We start from the raw sequence: 22,359 nt of genomic DNA on the forward strand, positions 1-22,359 counted from the left end.
CAGATGGCGGCCGTTGAGCCGGGCCTGTCACTGGGAGAAAGCCCCGCAGCCGCCGCCCCGCTCGGGGCAAATGGGGGACCCGTAGGTTCTTATTCGGGGGCTTGAGGCCTACACCGGGTGTTTATAAAGCCTCCCCGCCGGTTCCATTGCACCCCTGCACCCCTCCGCCTCCCCGCTCCGGAATCTTCTCTCCGCCTTCCGCTGCCATCACCCGATTGGCGGCACTAACTGCGCACGTGCGGGACCCGCCCCACCCCCACCCTGCGCCTGCACACCAGGCCCCTGCAGCATTGATAGGGCCTATTCTACCTCGCGGTGCGTTCTGGGTAACAACTATCGCCATTGTCTCTGCTGCCTGAGGTGTGCAAAGATACATTTAGAGCAAGCAATAGGAGGAGGAGGAGAAAATCAATGAAAGTTGATTCTTGTAATTTCAGACACCGGGATGAGCCGCGCGGCATCCATTGGAGTAATGCTCGGATACACACAGCGCATGGGCAACTAGCACAATTTTAGAAAGGGTTAGAAGATGAGATTAATATGTTATTGTTTATTATTCTATTTAGAAAATTAAGTGGATGATTAGCATGGGTAAGATACAGATTAAGACTCCCCCCTCACTGTCCCATTAAACACTCCCAGGACAGGTACAGCAGGGATGAGATACAGAATACAGCTCCCTCTACATTTATGGGGTGTGGGCATCACTGGCAAGGCCAGCATATATTGCCCATCCCTAATTGCCCTTGAGCAGATGGTGGTGAGCCGCCTTCTTGAACTGCTGCAGTCTTGTGGTGTAGGTCTCCCACAATGCTGTTAGGGAGGAAGTTCCAGGATTTTGATCCAGTGACGATGAAGGATCGGCGATATATTTCCAAGTCAGGATGGTGTGTGACTTGGAGAGGAACTTACAGGTGGTGGTGTTCCCATGCACCTGCTGCCTTCATCCTTCTAAGTGGTAGAGGTCGTGGGTTTGGGAGGTGCTGCCGAAGAAGTATTGGCGAGTTGCTGCAGTGCATCTTGTAGATGGTACACACTGCAGCCACAGTGCGCTGGTGGTGGAGGGAGTGAATATTTAAGGTGGTGGCTGGGGTGCCAATCAAGCGGGCTGCTTTGTCCTGGATGGTGTCGAGCTTCTTGAGTGTTGTTGGAGCTGCACTCATCCAGGCAAGTGGAGAGTATTCTATCACACTCCTGACTTGTGCCTTGTAAATGGTGGAAAGGCTTTGGGGAGTCAGGAGGTGAGACACTTGCCACAGAATACCCAGCCTCTGACCTTTGGAATTCTCTTCCCCAGAGAGCTGTGGAGGTTGGGTCGTTGAGTGTGTTTAAGGTGGAGATAGACAGATTTTTGAACAATAATGGAGTCAAGGGTTATGGGGAGCGGGCAGGGAAGTGGAGTTGAGGCCAAGATCAGGTCAGCCATGATCTTATTGAATGGCGGAGCAGGCTCGAGGGGCCAAATGACCTACTCCTGCTCCTACGCCTTATGTTCTTGTGTCTCTCATCAGCTCCGGTTGTGTCTGACCCTGTGCATGCGCCCCATGGCCCGCCCTCTCCTGCTCCACAGGTGCCCGGCCCGCACCGCGCATGCTCAGCACACACCCTGGGCCCCTGTCAATCATCCTCCCCCGCGCCTGCGCGCTGGGCCCGAGCTCCAGGCTGCCGCGCGGGGCTTTCTTTGTAAAGTCGGTGTTGGTGAAGAGCCGCAATCAGTGAGGGAAAGTGAGTTTTCCCCCAGATCCGATTGAGATCAGAGGAGGGGAGAGAATAAACGGGAATCCAAACCTGAGAGTCCACGGATCCGGGCCCCGAGCAGAGCTTCTTCAGTTTGGCGGAGCGCACTCCAGTGACACGTGGCCCAGGGCCTGATTGATGGGAGCTTCCGACCAATAGGGAGCGAGTGGGGCGGGGCTGGAGGAGCGAGCCTGTGGCGGGTCCTCCAACCAATCGGGGAGCCTGAGGGGCGGGACCTGCGCCGGCTGATTGTCTGATCCGCAGGGCAGCGAGTTTCTCCAGTCCCTTCTTCAGGGCCCGGGGCCAGGGGAGGCTGTGGGCCTTTATTCCCCTCATTGGACACAAGGCTCTTTGGCTCACAACACACGGGCTCAGATTGCAATACAGACTTTTTAAATTCATGAATCAAAGGGACAGGGTCTCTCATTCTGTTGTGCGACAGTTCCTGGGACAGACTGTATCTCCCCCTCTCCTCCACACAGGGATTTGTGCTGGTTAAAGGGACCGCGATTCTCCTTGTTCTGCGAGTTTGTAATTAACTTTATCCCATATTACAGACTCCAGGAGTTTACCAATAACTCCTCGAGTCTTGGTTATGATCTTCCAGAATTCCCTAGATTGTAGAATGGTCCCTGGGGATTGGAAGGTGTCAAATGTAACCCCGCCGTTCAAGAAAGGAGGGCAAGAGAAAACAAGGACCACTGGGCCAGTTCGCCTGACATCAGTAGTACGTGCAAAAAATATTCACAAGGATGACACCAGAACTGGGAAGATATACCGATCAGGAAAGGCTGAACAGGTTGGGGGCTCATTTCTCTGGAAAAGAGAAGGCTGAGGGGTGACCAGATAGAGGTCATCAAGATTATGAAAGGGTTTGACAGGGTAGACGTGGAGAAAATGTTTCCACTTGTCGGGGGGGACCAGAACTAGCTGTCATAGATATAATAATATATGAGAGAGAAATAGCACCAGAGTAAAGAAAAGTTCAGAAATAGGAGGAATCAGACGGGGCAAAAGCGAGGCAGACTAAGATGGGTTTGGAGTGCATGTGTGTAAATGCACATAGCCTGGTAAATAAGGTTGGTGAGCTGCAGGCACAAGGTGCCACAGGGGACTCTGATATAGGGGCAATAACAGAGACCAGACTCAAAGAAGGGGAGGATTGGGATGTTAATATTCCTGGCTACAAGGTAATCAGGAAAGATAGAGAACGAAAAAGAGAAGGGGGTGGCAGTATTGATGAACTAAACTATTACAGCGCTGGAGAGGGTGATGTAGTCGAGGGAGCAAAGATTGGTTTGAATTCAGGAACAACAGAGGAGCGATTACACTGCTGGGTGTTTACTACAGGCCACCAAATAGTGGGGAGGAGATAGAGGAGCAGATTTGCAGGCAAATTACAGAAAGATGCAAGAACTACAGCGTAGTGATAATGGGGGACTTCAATTATCCGAATATAGACTGGGATAATAACAGTGTAAAGGGCAAATTGGGGAGGAATCCCTGAAATGTGTACAAGAGAACTTTCTGGATCAGTGTGTTTCCAGCCCAAGGAGGAAGGAAGCAGAGCTGGATCTAGTTCTGGGGAATGAAGTGGGGCGCGTGGAGTGTGTTTCAGTGGGAGAGTATTTGGGGGAACAGTGATCATAATATCATCAGGTTTAGAATAGTTATAGATAAGGACAAAGAACAATCAAGCATAAAAAATATTTAACTGGAGGAGGGCTAACTGCAGTGAGAGGAAAAGGGATCTGACCCAGGTGGATTGGAGTCAAAAATTGGGAAGCAAAACAGTAAATGACCAATGGGAGGCCTTCAAAGAGGAGCTGGTTCGGGTACAGAGCAGACACATTCCTATGGGGGGGAAAGGAAGGGCATCCAAAGCTAGAGCTCCCTGGATGACTAAAGATAGAGGTTAAAGTGAGAAAGAGGAGGTTTATGACAAATGTAAGGTTGATAATACAGTGGGGAATCATGCTGAATATAGAAAGTACAGAGGAGATCTAAACAATGGAATAAGAGGGGCAAAGAGAGAGTATGAGAACAGATTAGCAACTAACATAAAAGGGAACCCAAAAGTATTTTATAAACACTTAACTAGTAAAAGGGCAGTCAAAGGAAGGGCGGGGCTGATTGGGGACCGAAAGGGAGATTGTCTTGTGGAGGCAGAGGGCTGGGCTGAGGGACTAAATGAGAACTTTGCATCTGTCTTCACTGGAGAAGAGGATGCTGCCAATGTAGCAGTAAAGGAGGAGGCCGGAGCGATACTGGATAGGATACAAATAGAAAAAGAGGAGGGACTTCAACGGTTGGCAGTCCTCAAAGTAGAAAAGTCGCCCGGTCCAGATGGGATTTGTCCTCGGTTACTGAGGGAAGTAGGGGTGAAAATTGCGGAGGCTCCGGCCACAATCTTCCAATCCTCCTTGGACATGGGGGTGGTGCCAGAGGACAGGAGGATTGCAAATGTTACAGCCCTGTTTAAAATAGGGGAGAGGGATAAACCCGGCAACTACAGGCCAGTCAGCCTAACGTCGGTGGTGGGGAAACTTTTAGAGACAATAATCCGGGACAAAATTCATTGGCCCTTAGAAAAGTCTGGGCTAGTAACTGAAAGTCAGTTTGTTAAAGGCAAATCGTGTCTGACTAACTTGATGGAGTTCTTTGATGAAGTAATGGAGAGGGTTGGGGGTAGAGCGGTTGATGTTGTGTATATGGACTCTCAAAAGGCATTTGACAAAGTCCCACATAATAGACTTGTTGGCCTTAGTCCATGGGATTAAAGGGACAGTGACAGCATGGATCTAGAATGGGCTCAGGGACAGAAGGCAGAGAGTAGTGGGGAACGGCTGTGTTTCAGACTGGAGGGAGGGATTCAGTGGGGATCCCCAGGGCTCGCAATTAGGACCACTGCTCTTTTTGATCCATATTAATGACCGGGACTTGGGTGTACAGGGCTCAATTTCAAAGTTTGCAGAGGACATGAAACTTGGAAATGTCGTAAACAGTGAGGATAGTAACAGACTTCAGGAGGACACAGACAGACTGGTGAAATGGGCAGAAACGTGAGATGAAATTTAACACAGGAGTGTGAAGTGATACATTTTGGTAGGAAGAATGAGACGAGGCAATAAAACTAAATGGTCCAGTTTTAAAGGGTGTGCAGGAACAGAGAGGCCTCGGGGTGTATGTACACAAATCTTAGAAGGTGGCAGGACAAGTTGAGAAGGCTGTTAAAAAGCATACAGGATCCTTGACTTTATTAATAGAGGAATAGAGTACAAAAGCAAGCAGGTTATGCTAAGCCTTTATAAAACACTGGTTAGGCCTCAGCTGGAGTATTGTGTTCAATTCAGGGCACCACACTTTAGGAAGGATGTCAAGGCCTTGGAGAGGGTGCAGAGGAGATTTACTGGAATGGTACCAGGGATGAGGGACTTCAGTTATGTGGAGAGACAGGAGAAGCTGGGATTGTTCTCCTTGGAGCAGAGAAGGTTAAGGGGAGATTGACCAGAATGGTACCGGGGATGAGGGACTTCAGTTATGTGGAGAGACTGGAGAAGCTGGGGTTGTTCTCCTTGGAGCAGAGAAGGTTAAGGGGAGATTTACTGGAATGGTACCAGGGATGAGGGACTTCAGTTATGTGGAGAGACTGGAGAAGCTGGGGTTGTTCTCCTTGGAGCAGAGAAGGTTAAGGGGAGATTTACTAGAATGGTACCAGTGATGAGGGACTTCAGTTATGTGGAGAGACTGGAGAAGCTGGGGTTGTTCTCCTTGGAGCAGAGAAGGTTAAGGGGAGATTTACTAGAATGGTACCGGGGATGAGGGACTTCAGTTATGTGGAGAGACTGGAGAAGCTGGGGTTGTTCTCCTTGGAGCAGAGAAGGTTAAGGGGAGATTTACTAGAATGGTACCGGGGATGAGGGACTTCAGTTATGTGGAGAGACTGGAGAAGCTGGGGTTGTTCTCCTTGGAGCAGAGAAGGTTAAGGGGAGATTTGATAGAGGTGTTAAAAATCATGAATAATTTGGATAGAGTAAATAAGGAGAAACTGTTTCCAGTGGAGGAAGGGTCGGTAACCAGAGGACACAGATTTAAGGTGATTGGCAAAAGAACCAGAGGTGACCTGAGGAAACTTTTTTTCCCCACAGCGAGTTGTTGTGATGGGGAACGCGCTGCCTGATAGGGCGGTGGAAGCAGATTCAACAGGAGCCTTCAAAAGGGGACGGGATAAATACTTGAACTGAAATAAATTGCAGGGATATAGGGAAAGAGCGGAGGAGTGGGACTAACTGGATTGCTCTTCGAAAGAGCCGGCACAGACTCGATGGGCCGAATGGCCTCCTTCTGTGCTATTCTGTGATTCTATGAATACAGAGAGACAATGTCCCTTTAAATATCGAGGTGTTACGCTGAGGGAAGGAGACACATTGTCCCTTTAGTTACAAAGGAGAAGACAAAAAGATCGCAGACTCTTTAACTGACACCAATACTCCGAGGGAAGAGGATGTGACGGTCGATGTCCCTTTAACTGGGCCGTACATGCCTGTGATTAAAGGCATCGGAAACAGTGGAATCGACCCACCGCAGTCACACTGTGGACACTCTGGTGTGTCAGCGGGTGGGATACACCAGGGAATCCCTTTCCACACACTGAGGTTGTCTCTAATGATCGGGAGTCCCAGGGTTTCGGATACCAGATAATCAAGCTCACAAGAACACAAATTGTGTCTCCAGACTTTATTAAGAGCGCTGCATAACACAGATCGGGTGATAATTCCCTCAATCTGGAGAATAGAAGTACAGTGGATTCACGCGCGATCTTCTCGAGTCTGTTCCAACTGACAACGGCTTAAGTGGCCTGTTCTTATACACAAGCTTGGTTACCGCTCAGGAAATGGGATTGTTTGGACCCGTCTGTTGACCGCCTCCTGAACTCCTGCTAATTCAGGGAATTTAGTCCATCTGTGACCAGACTATAACCACAAGCCCGTCCAGTTATCACACCTATACGGTCCATGAGGTTATTATTCGATTCACACCCAGACGTTGTGCCTTCACTTGTCTGGCACTTCATCCCATAACACGGGTACAGGGGCTCAGTAATGTTTCATTCATCAGAAAAAGACAAAGTACAACATACTGGTCAGCTTAACAGAATCTCATCATATTTATGTGGCTATAAATATAAAAGGCACTAAGAAATCCAGTAGTGAATTCAGGAGAAAAATCTTTACACAGAGAGTGGTAGAATGGGGAACTTGTTACCACAAGGAGTAGTTGCGGTGAACAGCACAGATGCATTTAACGGGAAGCCACACAAGGGAGAAAGGAATGGGAGGATGTGTTGATCGGGTTAATTGAAGTAGGGTGGGTGTGGGGCATAAACACTGACATGGACCAGTTGGGTCGAATGGCCTGTTTCTGTGCTGTACATTCCATGGAACACCATGAACAGTCAATCGAAGGGAATCATCAGCACAACAGTCTTAAATATTAAACAGCAGTACAAGATTTATAAAACATTCATCCATTCCATGTTCATGTCACCCCAGCTTACTACAGGGCCCTGCACTACAGATCAGTGTGAACTCGCTGGTGTCCCTTCAGATTCCCGGAGCTTTTAAAGCTCATCCCACAGACAGAACATGTAAATGGTCTCTGATCGGAGTGAACTTGCTGGTGTTGCTTCAGATCCCCAGAGGTTTTAAAGCTCTTCCCACAGTCAGAACAGTTAAATGGTCTCTCATCAGTGTGAACTTGCTGGTGTCTCAACAGGTTGGCTGACAGAGTGAATCCCTTCCCACACACGGAGCAGGTGAATGGCCTCTTCCCAGTGTGAACTCGCTGGTGTCCGTTCAGATTCCTGGAGCTTGTAAAGCTCATCCCACAGACAGAACATGTAAATAGTCTCTGATCGGAGTGAACTTGCTGGTGTTGCTTCAGATCCCCAGAGATTTTAAAGCTCTTACCACAGACAGAACATTTAAATGGTCTCGCATCACTGTGAACAAGCTGGTGTTGCTTCAGATTCCCGGAGCTTTTAAAGCTCTTCCCACAGTCAGAACAGTTAAATGGTCTCTCATCAGTGTGAACTTGCTGGTGTCTGAACAGGTTGGCTGACAGAGTGAATCCCTTCCCACACACGGAGCAGGTGAATGGGCTCTCATCAGTGTGAACCCGCTGGTGTGTCAACAGGTGCGATGACAGAGTGAATCCCTTCCCACACACGGAGCAGGTGAATGGCCTCTTCCCAGTGTGAACTCGCTGGTGTCCGTTCAGATTCCTGGAGCTTGTAAAGCTCATCCCACAGACAGAACATGTAAATGGTCTCTGATCGGAGTGAACTTGCTGGTGTTGCTTCAGATCCCCAGAGGTTTTAAAGCTCTTCCCACAGGCAGAACATTTAAATGGTCTCGCATCACTGTGAACAAGCTGGTGTTGCTTCAGATCCCGAGAGGTTTTAAAGCTCTTCCCACAGGCAGAACATGTAAATGGTCTCTCATCAGTGTGAACTCGCTGGTGTCCGTTCAGATCCCCAGAGCTTTTAAAACTCTTCCCACAGGCAGGACATGTAAATGGTCTCTCATCAGTGTGAACTCGCTGGTGTAACGTCAGTTCCGTGGAGCTTTTAAAGCTCTTCCCACAGGCAGAACATGTAAATGGTCTCTCCCCGGTGTGAACTCGCTGGTGTGTCAGTAGGTTGGATGACTGAGTGAATCCCTTCCCACACACGGAGCAGGTGAACGGCCTCTTTCCTGCTCTCTCCAGCTGGTGTCCCTTCAGCTCCTGGGACCTTTTAAAGCTTTTCCCACAGTCAGAGTGCTTCACCGGTCTCTCCCCAGTGTGAACTCGCTGGTGTGCCAGCAGATTCGAGGACCGAGTAAATCTCTTCGCACACACGAAGCAGGTGAACAGAATCTCTCCTGCTCTCTCCAGCTGGTGTCTCTTCAGATCCTGGGACCTTTTAAATCTCTTCCCACAGTCAGAACATTTAATTGGTCTCTCATCACTGTAAACAAGCTGGTGTCTCAGGAGGGTGGCAGAATGAGAGAATCGCTTCAAAAACACGGAGCAGGTCAACGGTCTCACATCGGTGTCGACAAGCTGGTGTCTCAGCAGCACGGAGGGTGCAATTAATCCCATCCCACACACGGAGCGGGTTAAAGGTCTCTCATTGGTGTGGACAAGCTGCTGTCTCAGCAGCACGGAGGGTGCAATTAATCCCTGCCCACACACGGAGCGGGTTAAAGGTCTCTCCCTCGTGTGATCTTGCTGGTGTATCATCGGAGCGGATGGCTGAGTGAATCCCTTCTGGAACACGGGGCCGGTGAACGGGCTCTCCCCAATCTGTAGCCACTGGTGTCGCTTCAGGTGCTTGTAGATCTTGAAGCTCTTCCCACACTCAGAACATTTAAAAGGTCTCTCATCAGTGTGAACTCTGGTTCACTGGTGTGCCAGCAGATTGGAGGACCGATTGCATCAGGTCCTGAGGAATCCTGTAACTCTGTCAGATCTTGATGTGATGTTAGGTCTCAGCCTCCTGTCTGTAAAGGCTCCACTTCTAAAACCCTGTGAAAGGAGTGTAGAAAGGGGTAAGAGGGAGAATGTGGTCTCCATTTTTTTAATATAATCATTCATAGAAACATAGAAGATAGGAGCAGGAGTCGGCCATTCGGCCGCTCGAGCCTGCTCCGCCATTCTATTGATCCCTTTAGCCTTCACGGGATGTGGGCGTCGCTGGCAACACCAGCATTTATTGCCCATCTCTAGTTGCCCTTGAGAAGGTGGTGGCGAGCCACCGCCTTGAACCACTGCAGTCCGTGTGGTGAAGGTGCTCCCACAGTGCGGTTACACTTCTTTGCAGTGGTTCGGTACAACTGAGGGGCTTGCTAGGCCGCTTCAGAGGGCAGTGAAGAGACAACCACATTGCTGTGAGTCTGAAGTCACATCTAAGCCAGTCAGATTAGTGAACCAGATGGGTTTTTAACGACGGTTTCATGGTCACCATTACTAGCCTTTTAATTCCAGATTTATTTAATTAACTGAATTTAAGTTCTGCAGCTGCCGTGCTGGGATTACATGGAAACATAGAAGATAGGAGCTGGAGTAGGCCATTCGGCCCCTCGAGCCTGCTCCGCCATTCAATGAGATCATGGCTGATCATCCAAATTCAGTACCCTGTCCCTGCCTTCTCCCCATATCCCTTGATCCCTTTAGCCTTAAGAAATATATCTAAGTCCTTCTTGAATATATTTAATGAATTGTTAAATATATTCAAGAAGGAGTTAGATATAGTTTTCACTTGAACTCAATTCTCCAGATCACTAGTCCAGGCCTCTGGAGAACTAGTCCAGTAACATAACCACTATGGTACGATACCTGTACTCATGTCCCCCTTTTCCCAGCCCAGGGGCAGTGAAGCTGATTTTCAGGCCCCAGCTGCTGCACAGGTTGGTTGAAAGGATCAGCAGTAATGGCGGCTACAATACCCACAAACCCCCGCGCTCCAGAAAGCGCTCCGGCTGCCGCGCTGAGTTGTGGCTGGCCCCACGCATGCGCCCCATGGCCCCGCCCTCTCCTGCTCCACAGGCGCCCGGCCTGCACCGCGCATGCTCAGCACACACCCTGGGCCCCTGTCAATCATCCTCCCCCCGTGCCTGCGCGCTGGGCCCCTGAGCTCCAGGCTGCCGCGCGGGGCTTTCTTTGTAAAGTCGGTGTTGGTGAAGAGCCACAATCAGTGAGGGAAAGTGAGTTTTCCCCCAGATCCGATTGAGATCAGAGGAGGGGAGAGAATAAAGGGGAATCCAAACCTGAGAGTCCGCGGATCCGGGCCCCGAGCGGAGCTTCTCCAATTTGGCGGAGTGCAGCCGTAAGACAAAGGTCCTCTACCAACCTGCCCCCGCTGCGCAGTGCTGCCCCCCGATTATCAAAATCCACGACAAGGCCTTGGACAACGTGGACCACTTTCCATACCTCGGGAGCCTACTGTCAACAAGGGCAGACATCGACAACAAAGTCCAACACCGCCTTCAGTGTGCCAGTGCAGCCTTCGGTCGCCTGAGGAAGAGAGTGTTTGAAGACCAGGACCTCAAACCTGGCACTAAGCTCATGGTCTACAGAGCAGTAGTGATACCTGCCCTCCTGTATGCCTCAGAGACATGGACCATGTACAGCAGGCACCTCAAAGCAAAAAATAAACCCTTTTCAATTTAATTTAAAATAAGACAATACTTTAGAAAATATGATTAAATATAAAATAAATATTCACAACCTCTGCCTTTTTACTCCAGACACGCCCCTCCTCCAGCATTCATCTGTGTGAAAGGCTTAGAGGGTGCGGAATTCTTAAAGTGCATCCAGGAGAGCTTTTTGAGCCAGCATGTAGAAAGTCCTACAAGAGAGGGGGTGGTACTGGACCTAATTCTAGGGAATGTAGCTGGGCGTGTGGTAGAAGTATTAGTAGGAGAGCATTTTGGTGACAGTGACCATAATTCGGTGAGATTTAAGGTAGTCATGGAAAAGGACAAAGATGGACCAGAAATAAAGGTTCTAAATTGGGGGAAGGCCGATTTTAATATGATAAGGCAGGATCTGGCCAAAGTGGACTGGGATCAGCTACTTGTAGGAAAATCCACATCGGGGCAATGGGAGTCTTTCAGAAAGAAAATAGAGAGAGTACAATGGCAACATGTTCCCGTAAAGGTCAAGGGTGGGACCAACAAGCCCAGGGAACCCTGGATGTCAAGGGACATACAAGAATGGATTAGGAAAAAAAAGGGAGGCTTTTGGCAGATACAAAGGACTAAAAACAGTGGAAGCCCTAGAGGAGCATAGAAAGTGCAGGGGGGTACTTAAAAAAGAAATTCGGAGAGCGAAGAGGGGGCATGAAATAACACTGGCGAGCAAAATAAAGTTTAAGTATATTAAGGGCAAGAGGATAACCAGGGAAAGAGTAGGGCTCATTAGGGACCAAAGTGGCAATCTGTGTGTAGAGCCAGAAGATGTGGGTGAGGTTTTAAATGAATATTGTGCATCTGTGTTCACTATGGAGAAGGACGATGTAGGCATAGAAATCAGGCAGGGGGATTGTGATATACTTGAACAAATTAGTATTGCGAGAGAGGAGGTACTAGTGGTTTTAGTGGGCTTAAAGTGGATAAATCCCCAGGCCCAGACAAGATGTATCCCAGGCTGCTGTGTGAGGCAAGGGAGGAGATTGCAGGGGCTCTGACACAAATTTTCAGAACCTCTCTGGCCACAGTGGAGGTGCCGGAGGACTGGAGGACAGCTAACGTAGTACCATTATTCAACAAGGGTAGTAGGGATAAACCAGGAAATTACAGGCCAGTGAGCCTAACATCAGTGGTAGGGAAATTATTGGAAAAAATTCTGAGAGACAGAATTAGTCTCCACTTGGAGAGGCAAGGGTTAATCAAGGATAGTCAGCATGGCTTTGTCAGGGAGAGATCATGTCTAACCAATTTGATTGAATTTTTCGAGGGGGTGATTAGGTGTGTGGATGAGGGTCGTGCAGTTGATGTAGTCGACATGGACTTCAGTAAGGCTATTGGCAAAGTCCCACATGGGAGATTGGTCAAGAAGGTAAGAGCCCATGGGATCCAGGGCAATTTGGCACATTGGATCCAAAATTGGCTTAGTGGCAGGAAGCAGAGGGTGATGGTCGAAGGTTGTTTTTGTGACTGGAAGCCTGTGTCCAGTGGTGTACCGCAGGGATCGGTGCTGGGTCCTTTGCTGTTTGTAGTGTACATTAATGGTTTAGATATGAATGTAGGAGGTATGATCAGTAAGTTCGCAGATGACACAAAAATTGGTGGATTGGTAAATAGCGAGGAGGGAAGCCTCAGGCCACAGGCCGATATAGACAGATTGGTCAGATGGGCAGAACAGTGGCAAATGGAATTTAACCCTAAAAAGTGTGAGATGATGCATTTTGGGAGGACTAACAAGGGAATACACGATGAATGGTAGGACCCTAGGAAGGACAGAGGATCAGAGGGACCTTGGTGTGCATGTACATAGATCCCTGAAGGCAGCAGGACAGGTAGATAAGGTGGTTAAAAAGGCATATGGGATACTTGCCTTCCTTAGCCGAGGCATAGAATATAAGAGTAGGGAAGTTATGATGAAGGTGTACAGAATGCTAGTTAGGCCACAGCTGGAATACTGTGTGCAGTTCTGGTCGCCACAATATAGGAAGGATGTGATTGCATTGGAGAGGGTGCAGAGGAGATTCACCAGGATGTTTCCTGGGCTGGAGCGCTTCAGCTATGAGGAGAGACTGGACAGGCTGGGGTTGTTTTCCTTAGAGCAGAGAAGGCTGAGGGGGGACCTGATTGAGGTGTACAAAATTATGAGGGGCATAGATAGGGTAGATAGAAAGGAACTTTTCCCCTTAGTAGAGGGGTCAATAACCAGGGGGCATAGTTTCGAGGTAAGGGGCAGGAGGTTTAGAGGGGATTTGAGGAAAAACTTTTTCACCCAGAGGGTGGTTGGAATCTGGAACTCACTGCCTGAAAGGGTGGTAGAGGCAGGAACCCTCACAACATTCAAGAAGCATTTAGATGAGCACTTGAAGCGCCATAGCATACAAGGCTACGGACCAAGTGCTGGAAAATGGGATTAGAATAGACAGGGCTTGATGGCCGGCGTGGACACGATGGGCCGAAGGGCCTCTTTCTGTGCTGTATAACTCTATGACTCTAACTCTGAGCCGAAGTTCCTCGAGTTGCAGACACTTCTGGTCGCCACACTTTAGGAAGGATGTGAAGGCCCTTGAGAGGGTGCAGAGGAGATTTACCAGAATGGTTCCGGGGATGGGGGATCTTAGCTACAAGGACAGGTTGGAGAAGCTGGATTTGTTTTCATTAGGGCAAAGGAGGTTGAGGGGTGATTTGACAGAGGTGTACAAGATTATGACGGGTTTGGATAGGCTGGACGGTGAAAGGCTGTGCCCACTAGTTGATGGTACAAGGACTAGGGGACACAGATTTAAGGTTTTGGACAAGAGATACAGGGGGGATGTGAGGGAAAACTTTTTTACGCAGTGAGTGGTGAGGACCTGGAACTCGCTGCCGATGGAAGTGGTGGAAGCGGAGACACTCAATGTTTTCAAGGGGAGACTGGATAGGCACTTGGGGGAAATAAACTTGCAGGGCTACGGGGATAGAGCGGGGAATGGGACTGACTGGATTGCTCTACAGAGAGCCGGCACGGACTCGATGGGCCGAATGGCCTCCTTCTGTGCCTCTATGACTCTATGTGGTTGCTGTGGATCACACTGGGGTCCACCAGCTCCCACATGCTACAGCTGCAACACATCACCTGCCCCGCCATCTCTATTGTATTTTATTTAACTAATTAGGTTTTCAAGTTTTGAAATACCCAATTGTCTATTAATAGTTTTTAATCTAGGTAATAACCTTGTTTAATTTATTACATTTAGTTATACGCTTTAGATCTTTACTGTAACTTAGCCCACAGTCCTAATTAAACCCTAGTTGTTTATATTTTTTCACGTATCAAGCAGCACCTCTTACCCCCATCTCATCGAATTCGCTCACTCACCCAATTCCCGAGTTAAGTACTCTGTAGAAGCCGTACTCCGTAGAACTGGACTCCGTGCTACTTACCTCCCAAACATTTCTCCTTCCACACTCAAAAGGCCGATGAATTTCAGGTCCTGATGAATGGAGTGACTCTCTGAGATCTCGATGTGAAGTTTGGTTTGAGTTTCCCCATCTGTCAATCCTGCCCTTCTCACAGCCGGTGAAAGGAGTTTACAAAAGCCATCACTGAGTGTCCAGGACAGAAATTGACAACATTCTCTCCTCCTGCTCCCTGGCCCAAGGGGGCCGCGCATGCGCCCCACTGCACACTCGGCCTCTCAAGATGGCGGCCATTGAGCCGGGCCTGTCACCGGGAGAAAGTCCCGCAGCCACCGCCCCGCTCGGGGCAAACGCAGGGCCCGTAAGTTCTTATTCGGGGGTTTGAGGCCTACACCGGGTGTTTATAAAGCCTCCCCGCCGGTTCCATTGCTCCCCTGCACCCCTCCGCCTCCCCGTTCCAGAATCTTCTCTCCGCCTTCCGCCGCCATCACCCGACTGGCGGCACTGACTGCGCACGCGCGGGACCCGCCCTGCCCCCACGCCGCGCCTGCACACAAGGCCCCTGCAGCATTGATAGGGCGTATTCTACCCCGCGGAGCATTCTGGGTAACAGCCATCGCCATTGTCTCAGCCGGCTGAGGAGCGCAGAGATATATTTAGAGCAAGCAATAGGAGGAGGATGAGAAAATCAATGAAAGTTGATTCCTGTGATTTCAGACACCGGATTGAGCCGCGCGGCGTCCATTGGAGCAATGCTCGGATACACTCAGCGCATGGGCAACTAGCACAATTTTAGAAGCATAGAAACATAGAAGATAGGAGCAGGAGTAGGCCATTCGGCCCCTCGAGCCTGCTCCACCATTCAATGAGATCATGGCTGATCATCCAAACTCTGTACCCTGTCCCTGCCTTCTCCCCATATTCCTTGATCCCGTTAGCCTTAAGAAATATATGTAACTCCTTCTTGATCCTTCTTCACGAGTTGGGTAGGATTGATTGGGGAATGTCACTCAAAGGGTTGACGGTGGATAGGCAATGGCAAACATTCAAAGATCGCATGGATGAACTACAGAATTTGTTCATCCCAGTTTGGCATAAAATTAAAACAAAAAAGGTGACTCAACCGTGGCTAACAAGGGAAATTAGAGATAGCATAAGATCCAAGGAGAGGACATATAAATTGGCCAGAAAATGCAGTAAACCTGAGGATTGGGAGCAGTTTAGGATTCAACAAAGGAGGACAAAGGGATTAATTAAGAGGGGGGAAAGAGAGAATGAGAGTAAGCTGGCAGGGAACATAAAAACTGACTGTAAAAGCTTTTATAGATATGTGAAGAGAAAAAGATTGGTGAAGTCAAGCGTAGGTCCCTTGCAGTCAGAATCAGGGGAATTTATAATGGGGAACAAAGAAATGGCTGACCAATTAAATACATACTTTGGTTCTGTCTTCACAAAGGAGGACACAAATAACCTCCCAGAGATGTTGGGAAACATAGTTCCTCCCTTTCATTAAACCCTGATAGAAATCAGTATTTCTAGGGAAATGGTGTTAGAGAAATTGATGGGATTGAAGGCCGATAAATCCCCAGGGCCTGATAATCTACATCCTAGGGTACTTAAGGAAGTGGCCCCAGAAATAATAGATGCATTGCTGGTCATCTTCCAAAATTCAGTAGACTCTGGAACAGTACCATGGATTGGAGGGTAGCTAATGTTACCCCACTGTTCAAAAAAGGTGGTAGAGAGAACACGGGGAATTACAGGCCGGTAAGCCTGACATCGGTAGTGGGGAAAATCTGAGGAAGGATGTTCTTGCCATGGAAAGAGTGCAGCGAAGATTCACCAGGCTGATACCTGAGATGGCAGAAATGACGTATGAGGAGAGATTGCGTCGATTGGACTTATATTCGCTGGAGTTCAGAAGAATGAGAGGGGATCTCATTGAAGCTTATAAAATTCTAACAGGACTAGACAGACTAGATGCAGGAAGGATGTTCCCGATGGTCGGGGAGTCCAGAACCAGGGGTCACAGTCTAAGGATAAGGGGTAAGCCATTTAGGACAGAGATGAGGAGGAATTTCCTCACCCAGAGAGTGGTGAACCTGTGGAATTCTCTACCACAGAAGGCAGTAGAGGCCAATTCATTAAATATATTCAAGAAGGAGTTAGATATATTTCTTAAGGCTAAAGGGATCAAGGGATATGGGGAGAAGGCAGGAACAGGGTACTGAATTTGGATGAACAGCCATGGTCTCATTGAATGGCGGAGCAGGCTCGAGGGGCCGAATGGCCTACTCCTGCTCCTATCTTCTGTGTTTCTATGACCCCCAGGACCAGGCCCCTATGGGGAATAGGTATGCAGATCTAGCCGCGAAACTAGCTGCGGAAGACATGCAACCAGAGGACGCGTTCAAAAACTAAATAAATATGGTCATGATAGTCAGTGGGGTACAGGAAGTGAATATAATGGAGCTACAAGAAAATACTAGTAAAGAGCAAAAGGAGAAATGGAGACAAGCTGGCGCGCAATTACAAGATGGAATTTGGAAATGGGGCCCACGTAACCAGGTGGTGGCACCGGAATGTTGTAGACAACAACTGATGGCGCTATACCATGGTGTAACACATACTGGCAGAAGTAACATGTTGCACCTACTGACACAGTACTGGTGGTGGCCAAAGATAGGTTGGGAAGTAGCGAAATATTGCCACCGCTGTATAATATGTGCAAGAATAATGTAGGACAGAGATGTAGAGTTAGAGTAGCAAACCAACCCAGGCCCCAAGGACCCTGGGAAAACTTACAAATTGACTTTACCGGCCCCTTAGCGCAGGACCGGGGGAAGAAATATTGCCTGGTAATAATTGACCAATTTACCAGGTGGGTGGAAGCCTTTGCCACCCGAGATTGCTCTGCAAAAACAGTTGCACTAATATTGGCTACCGAGGTTATACCCCGTTGGGGAGTGCCTCTGCAAATTGACTCAGACAACGGCACTCATTTCACCAGCAAAATAATGAAAGAAATCTGTAAGCTGCTACATGTGACACAAAAATATCACATACCATATCACCCCCAGAGCTCGGGGATGGTAGAAAGAATGAATAGGACACTGAAAAACGCGCTGACAAAAGCCATCCAAGAAACAGGGACGGGATGGTCGGAATTATTACCCAGCATACTAATGAGGCTGCGAGCCACCCCAGGACGAACGACTGGACTGACCCCCTATGAACTAATGACAGGACGAGCTATGAGACTGCCAGAGGATTTGGCTGGAGGGGTGGGAGAACTAGGACCAGTACAAGATAGATTAAGGAGATACTTAGTACAACTAAATCAGGAGGTACAAGCATTAAATAAAGAAGTAAGGAACCAACAACAGATTAAAGATCTAGAAAGGCAGAATGCTGGACTTAAACCAGACGAGTTGCCCAGAATAGGTCAACAAGTAATGACGCAAGTTATCGGAAGAAAGGGAATGGGGCCCGTTGGATGGGGCCATGTACTGTATTAATGACAAGTGATACGTGTGATTGTCTACAGGAACCGATGGGTATGCGATGGAAGCAATGGACCCAGGTGAAACCATTTAACACTGAAGACCCCCATTCTACCCTCTCCTCTAGGGGAAAGAGCTCAGAAGACGACCAGACCTCTGTTTAAATTACAGATAAACATGGATCCAGTCGACCCTTTATATCAGAGGGTCCGTCTCGGGGAGAAGAAGCTCTCCCGGTTTACCCTTACACCCGAGAACTCATTTTTAATGTGGAAGCAAGTCATCCTCGGTTCCGAGGGACTTCCTAAGAAGAAAGAAGAAGATATAATTGGAATAAGACTTCTTTACTCCTGTACTCAAATCCTCTTGTAATGAAGACCAGCATACCATTTGCCTTCTTAACTGCCTTTCACAACCACCGGACGTCCCAAAGCACTTTGCAGCCAATGAAGTACTTTTGAAGTGTATTCACTGTTATAATGTGGGAAACGCAGCAGTCAATTTGCACACAGCAAGCTCCCACAAACAGCAATGTGATAATGACCAGATAATGTTTTTTTGTCATGTTGATTGAGGGATAAATATTGGGCTCAAAACACCGGGGATAACTTCTTCGAAATAGCACCACGGGATCTTTTACATCCACCTGAGGGGCAGACGGGGGCCTCGGTTTAACGTCTCATCCGTTGGACGGCACCTCCGACACTGCAGCGCTCCTTCATTACTGCCCCTCCGACAATGCGGCTCTCCCGCAGCACTGCCCCTCCGACAGTGCAGCGCTCCCTGAGCACTGCCCCTCCGACAGTGCAGCACTCCCTCAGTACTGCCCCTCCGACAATGCGGCTCTCCCGCAGCACTGCCCCTCCGACAGTGCAGCAGTCCCTCAGTACTGTCCCGCCGATGAAGCAGCACTCCCTCAACACTGCCCGTCCGACAGTGCGGCACTCCTTCAGTACTGCCCCTCCGACAGTGCGGTGCTCCCTCAGTACTGCCCCTCCGACAGTGCGGCGCTCCCTCAGTACTGCCCCTCCGACAGTGCGGCGCTCCCTCAGTACTGCCCCTCCGACAGTGCGGCGCTCCCTCAGTACTGCCCCTCCGACAGTGCGGCGCTCCCTCAGTACTGCCCCTCCGACAGTGCAGCGCTCCCTCCGACAGTGCGGCGCTCCCTCAGCACTGCCCCCTCCGACAGTGCGGCGCTCCCTCAGCACTGCCTCCTCCGACAGTGCGGCTCTCCCTCAGTACTGCCCCTCCGACAGTGCGGCGTTCCCTCAGTACTGCCCCTCCGACAGTGCGGCGCTCCCTCAGTACTGCCCCCCCGACAGTGCGGCGCTCCCTCAGCACTGCCCCTCCGACAGTGCGGCGCTGCCTCAGTACTGCCCCTCCGACAGTGCGGCGCTCCCTCAGTACTGCCCCCTCTGACAGTGCGGAGCTCCCTCAGTACTGCCCTCTCCGACAGTGCGGCGCTCCCTCAGTACTGCCCCTCCGACAGTGCGGCGCTCCCTCAGCACTGCCCGTCCGACACTCCCTCAGCACTGCCCGTCCGACACTCCCTCAGCACTGCCCCCCCGACAGTGAGGCGCTCCCTCAGTACTGCCCCTCCGACAGTGCAGCGCTCCCTCAGCACTGCCCGTCCGACACTCCCTCAGCACTGCCCGTCCGACACTCCCTCAGCACTGCCCCCCCGACAGTGAGGCGCTCCCTCAGTACTGCCCCTCCGACAGTGCAGCGCTCCCTCAGCACCGCATTGGAGTGTCAGCCTCGCTTTATATGCTCAAGTTCCTGGAGCGGGATTTGAACCCACAACCTTCTGACTCTGCTATCCACTGAGCCACAGCTGACTCCAGTCTTTTACACAGTTTCATCATAACTTCCTTGCTTTTGCACTCTATGCCTCTCCTAAAGCAGGGGAGTTATGATGAATTGTTAAACAGTTATTTTTTGCAGAGTGACCAAGGCTGTCTGTAGGAAACAATTGTGCATTTGAAAGAAGCTTGTATTGTGAAACTTGTGCCCCTTTGCCAGGCCCGCTGCCTGCGGCCCCTCTCCCAGATTCCAGCCCCAGCTCTGTGCTGACTGAGCTGCTCTCACCTGGGGACAGCGCGTCACAATCGGCCCCAGCGCACCTGAGCTGGAGAGGAGGCCCCGCCCCCTTCCCGCGCCGCCATTGGTTGGAGGACCAGGCCGCCCAGTTCAGTCCTCCCAGCTCTGCACTCTTCCTATTGGTCAGAGCTCCCGTCAGTCACAGGCCCGGTGCCAGGCCTCCATCCACCTGATTGTGCCTCTTCCTCTGATGATGTCACAATCGGGCCCCAGCCTACCAGCCCCGGGGAGGGAAGGTCCCGCCCCATAGCCGCGCCGCCATTGGTTGGAGGACCAGGCCGCCCAATTCAGTCCTCCAAGCTCAGCCCTTTTCCTATTGGTCAGTGCTCCCGTCACTCAGAATCACATTGCTCCGGCTCACTCCGCCACCCCGCGCGGCCCAATCCGCTCCGTTCGGCGTCCGCGGAGGTCCCGCCCGCCCGACTCTCAGGTTTGGTTTTTCTCGTCTCTTACTTTATAATCTCGCTCTCCGCTCCCCCGCCTCACCTCGATTTAAATCGATTCCCCAACACCTGACTTTACCCCGGCCGCTGATTCCGCCTCTTCCCCGGGCCCGGCCTGACGTCTGCTCCCCGAAGGTCCCGCGCAGGCGCACTGGCAGCCTCGTTTTGTGGTGGGGCCGAATGAGCATGCGCGGCCCCGCCTCTCCACATTTAAAGGGACACCACCCCCTCTACATTTAAAGGGACACCCACCCCCTCCACATTTAAAGGGACACCCACCCCCCACATTTAAAGGGACTCCCACCCCCCCACATTTAAAGGGACACCCACCCCTCCACATTTAAAGGGACACCCACCCCTCCACATTTAAAAGGACACACACCCCCTCCACATTTAAAGGGACACCCACCTCCTCCACATTTAAAGGGACTCCCTCCCCCCCTCTCATGTCCTCTACTGTGGAGGAGGAATTCCTAGAGTGTTTACGGGATGGTTTCCTGGACCAATATGTCGAAGAACCAACCAGAGATCAGGCCATCTTAGACTGGGTATTATGTAACGAGAAAGGATTAATTAGCAATCTTGTTGTACGAGGCCCCTTGGGTCGGAGTGATCATAATATGATCGAATTCTTCATTAAGATGGAGAATGAAGTTGTTGACTCAGAGACTAGGGTCCTAAATTTAAATAAAGGAAACTACGATGGTCTGAGGCGCGAGTTGGGTAGGATTGATTCGGGAATGTCACTCGAAGGGTTGATGGTGGATAGGCACTGGCAAACATTCAAAGACCGCATGGATGAACTACAGAATTTGTTCGTCCCAGTTTGGCATAAAAATAAAACAAAAAAGGTGACTCAACCGTAGCTAACAATGGAAATTAGGGATAGCATAAGATCCAAGGAGATAAATTGGCCAGAAAAAGCAGTAAACCTGAGGATTGGGAGCAGTTTAGGATTCAACAAAGGAGGACAAAGGGATTAATTAAGAAGGGGAAAATAGAATATGAGAGTAAGGTTGCAGGGAACATAAAAACTGACTGTAAAAGCTTTTATAGATATGTGAAGAGAAAAAGAACATAAGAAGTAGGAGCAGAAGTAGGCCATACGGCCCCTCGGGCCTGCTCCGCCATTCAACAGGATCGTGGCTGATCCGAACCTAGACTCACGCCCACTTCCCTGCCTGCTCCCCATAACCCCTAATTCCCTTATCAGTTAGGAAACTGTCTATCTCCGTTTTAAATTTATTTAATGTTGCAGCTTCCACAGCTATCTGAGGTAGCAAATTCCATAGATTTACCACCCTCTGAGTGAAGAAGTTTCTCCTCATCTCAGTTTTGAAAGGGCAGCCCCTTATTCTAAGATGATGCCCCCTAGTTCTAGTCTCACCCATCAGTGGAAACATCCTCACCGCATCCACCCGATCAAGCCCCCTCACAATCTTATATGTTTCGATAAGATCGCCTCTCATTCTTCTGAATTCCAATGAGTAGAGGGCCAACCTACTCAACCTTTCCTCAAAGAATTCTAATAAATTTGTCAAACACGATTTCCCTTTCATAAAACCATGTTGACTCTGCTTGATTGTATTATGATTTTCTAAATATCCTGCTACTGCTTCCTGAATCATGGATTCCAGCATCTTCCCAATGACAGATGTTAGGCTAACTGGCCTATAGTTTCCTGCCATCTGTCTCCCTCCTTTCTTGAATATGGGCGTTACATTTGCAGTTTTCCAATCTGCTGGAACCTTTCCAGGGTCTAGGGAATTTTGGAAGATTACAACCAATGTATCCACTATCTCTGCAGCCACTTCTTTTAAGACCCCAGGATGCAGGCCATCAGGTCCAGGGGACTTGTCAGCCTGTAGTCCCATTAGTTTGTCTAGTACTTTTTCTCTAGTGATAGTGATTGTTTTAAGTTCCTCCCTCCCTTTTGCCCCTTGATTTTCC

At 49.7% G+C, this 22,359-nt stretch overlaps 1 protein-coding gene across 1 annotated transcript; it reads right to left on the bottom strand.

The window, feature by feature from the left end:
* Positions 1 to 305: 305 nt before the first annotated feature.
* Positions 306 to 20,507, bottom strand: LOC147083110 (uncharacterized). Its single transcript, XM_085980267.1, has 3 exons — positions 20,453 to 20,507; positions 8,046 to 9,306; positions 306 to 355 (listed from the first exon to the last, which is right to left on the bottom strand). Exons 2-3 carry the CDS (start codon positions 9,019 to 9,021, stop codon positions 306 to 308), a joined length of 1,026 nt encoding a protein of 341 aa, XP_085836393.1. The 5' UTR covers positions 9,022 to 9,306; positions 20,453 to 20,507.
* Between the last annotated feature and the right edge of the window lie 1,852 nt (positions 20,508 to 22,359).

The sequence above is a fragment of the Somniosus microcephalus genome, unplaced genomic scaffold (assembly GCF_052327205.1).
Source record: "Somniosus microcephalus isolate GS21.2 unplaced genomic scaffold, FLI_Smic_1.0 scaffold84, whole genome shotgun sequence".
NCBI classification, from domain to species: domain Eukaryota; kingdom Metazoa; phylum Chordata; class Chondrichthyes; order Squaliformes; family Somniosidae; genus Somniosus; species Somniosus microcephalus.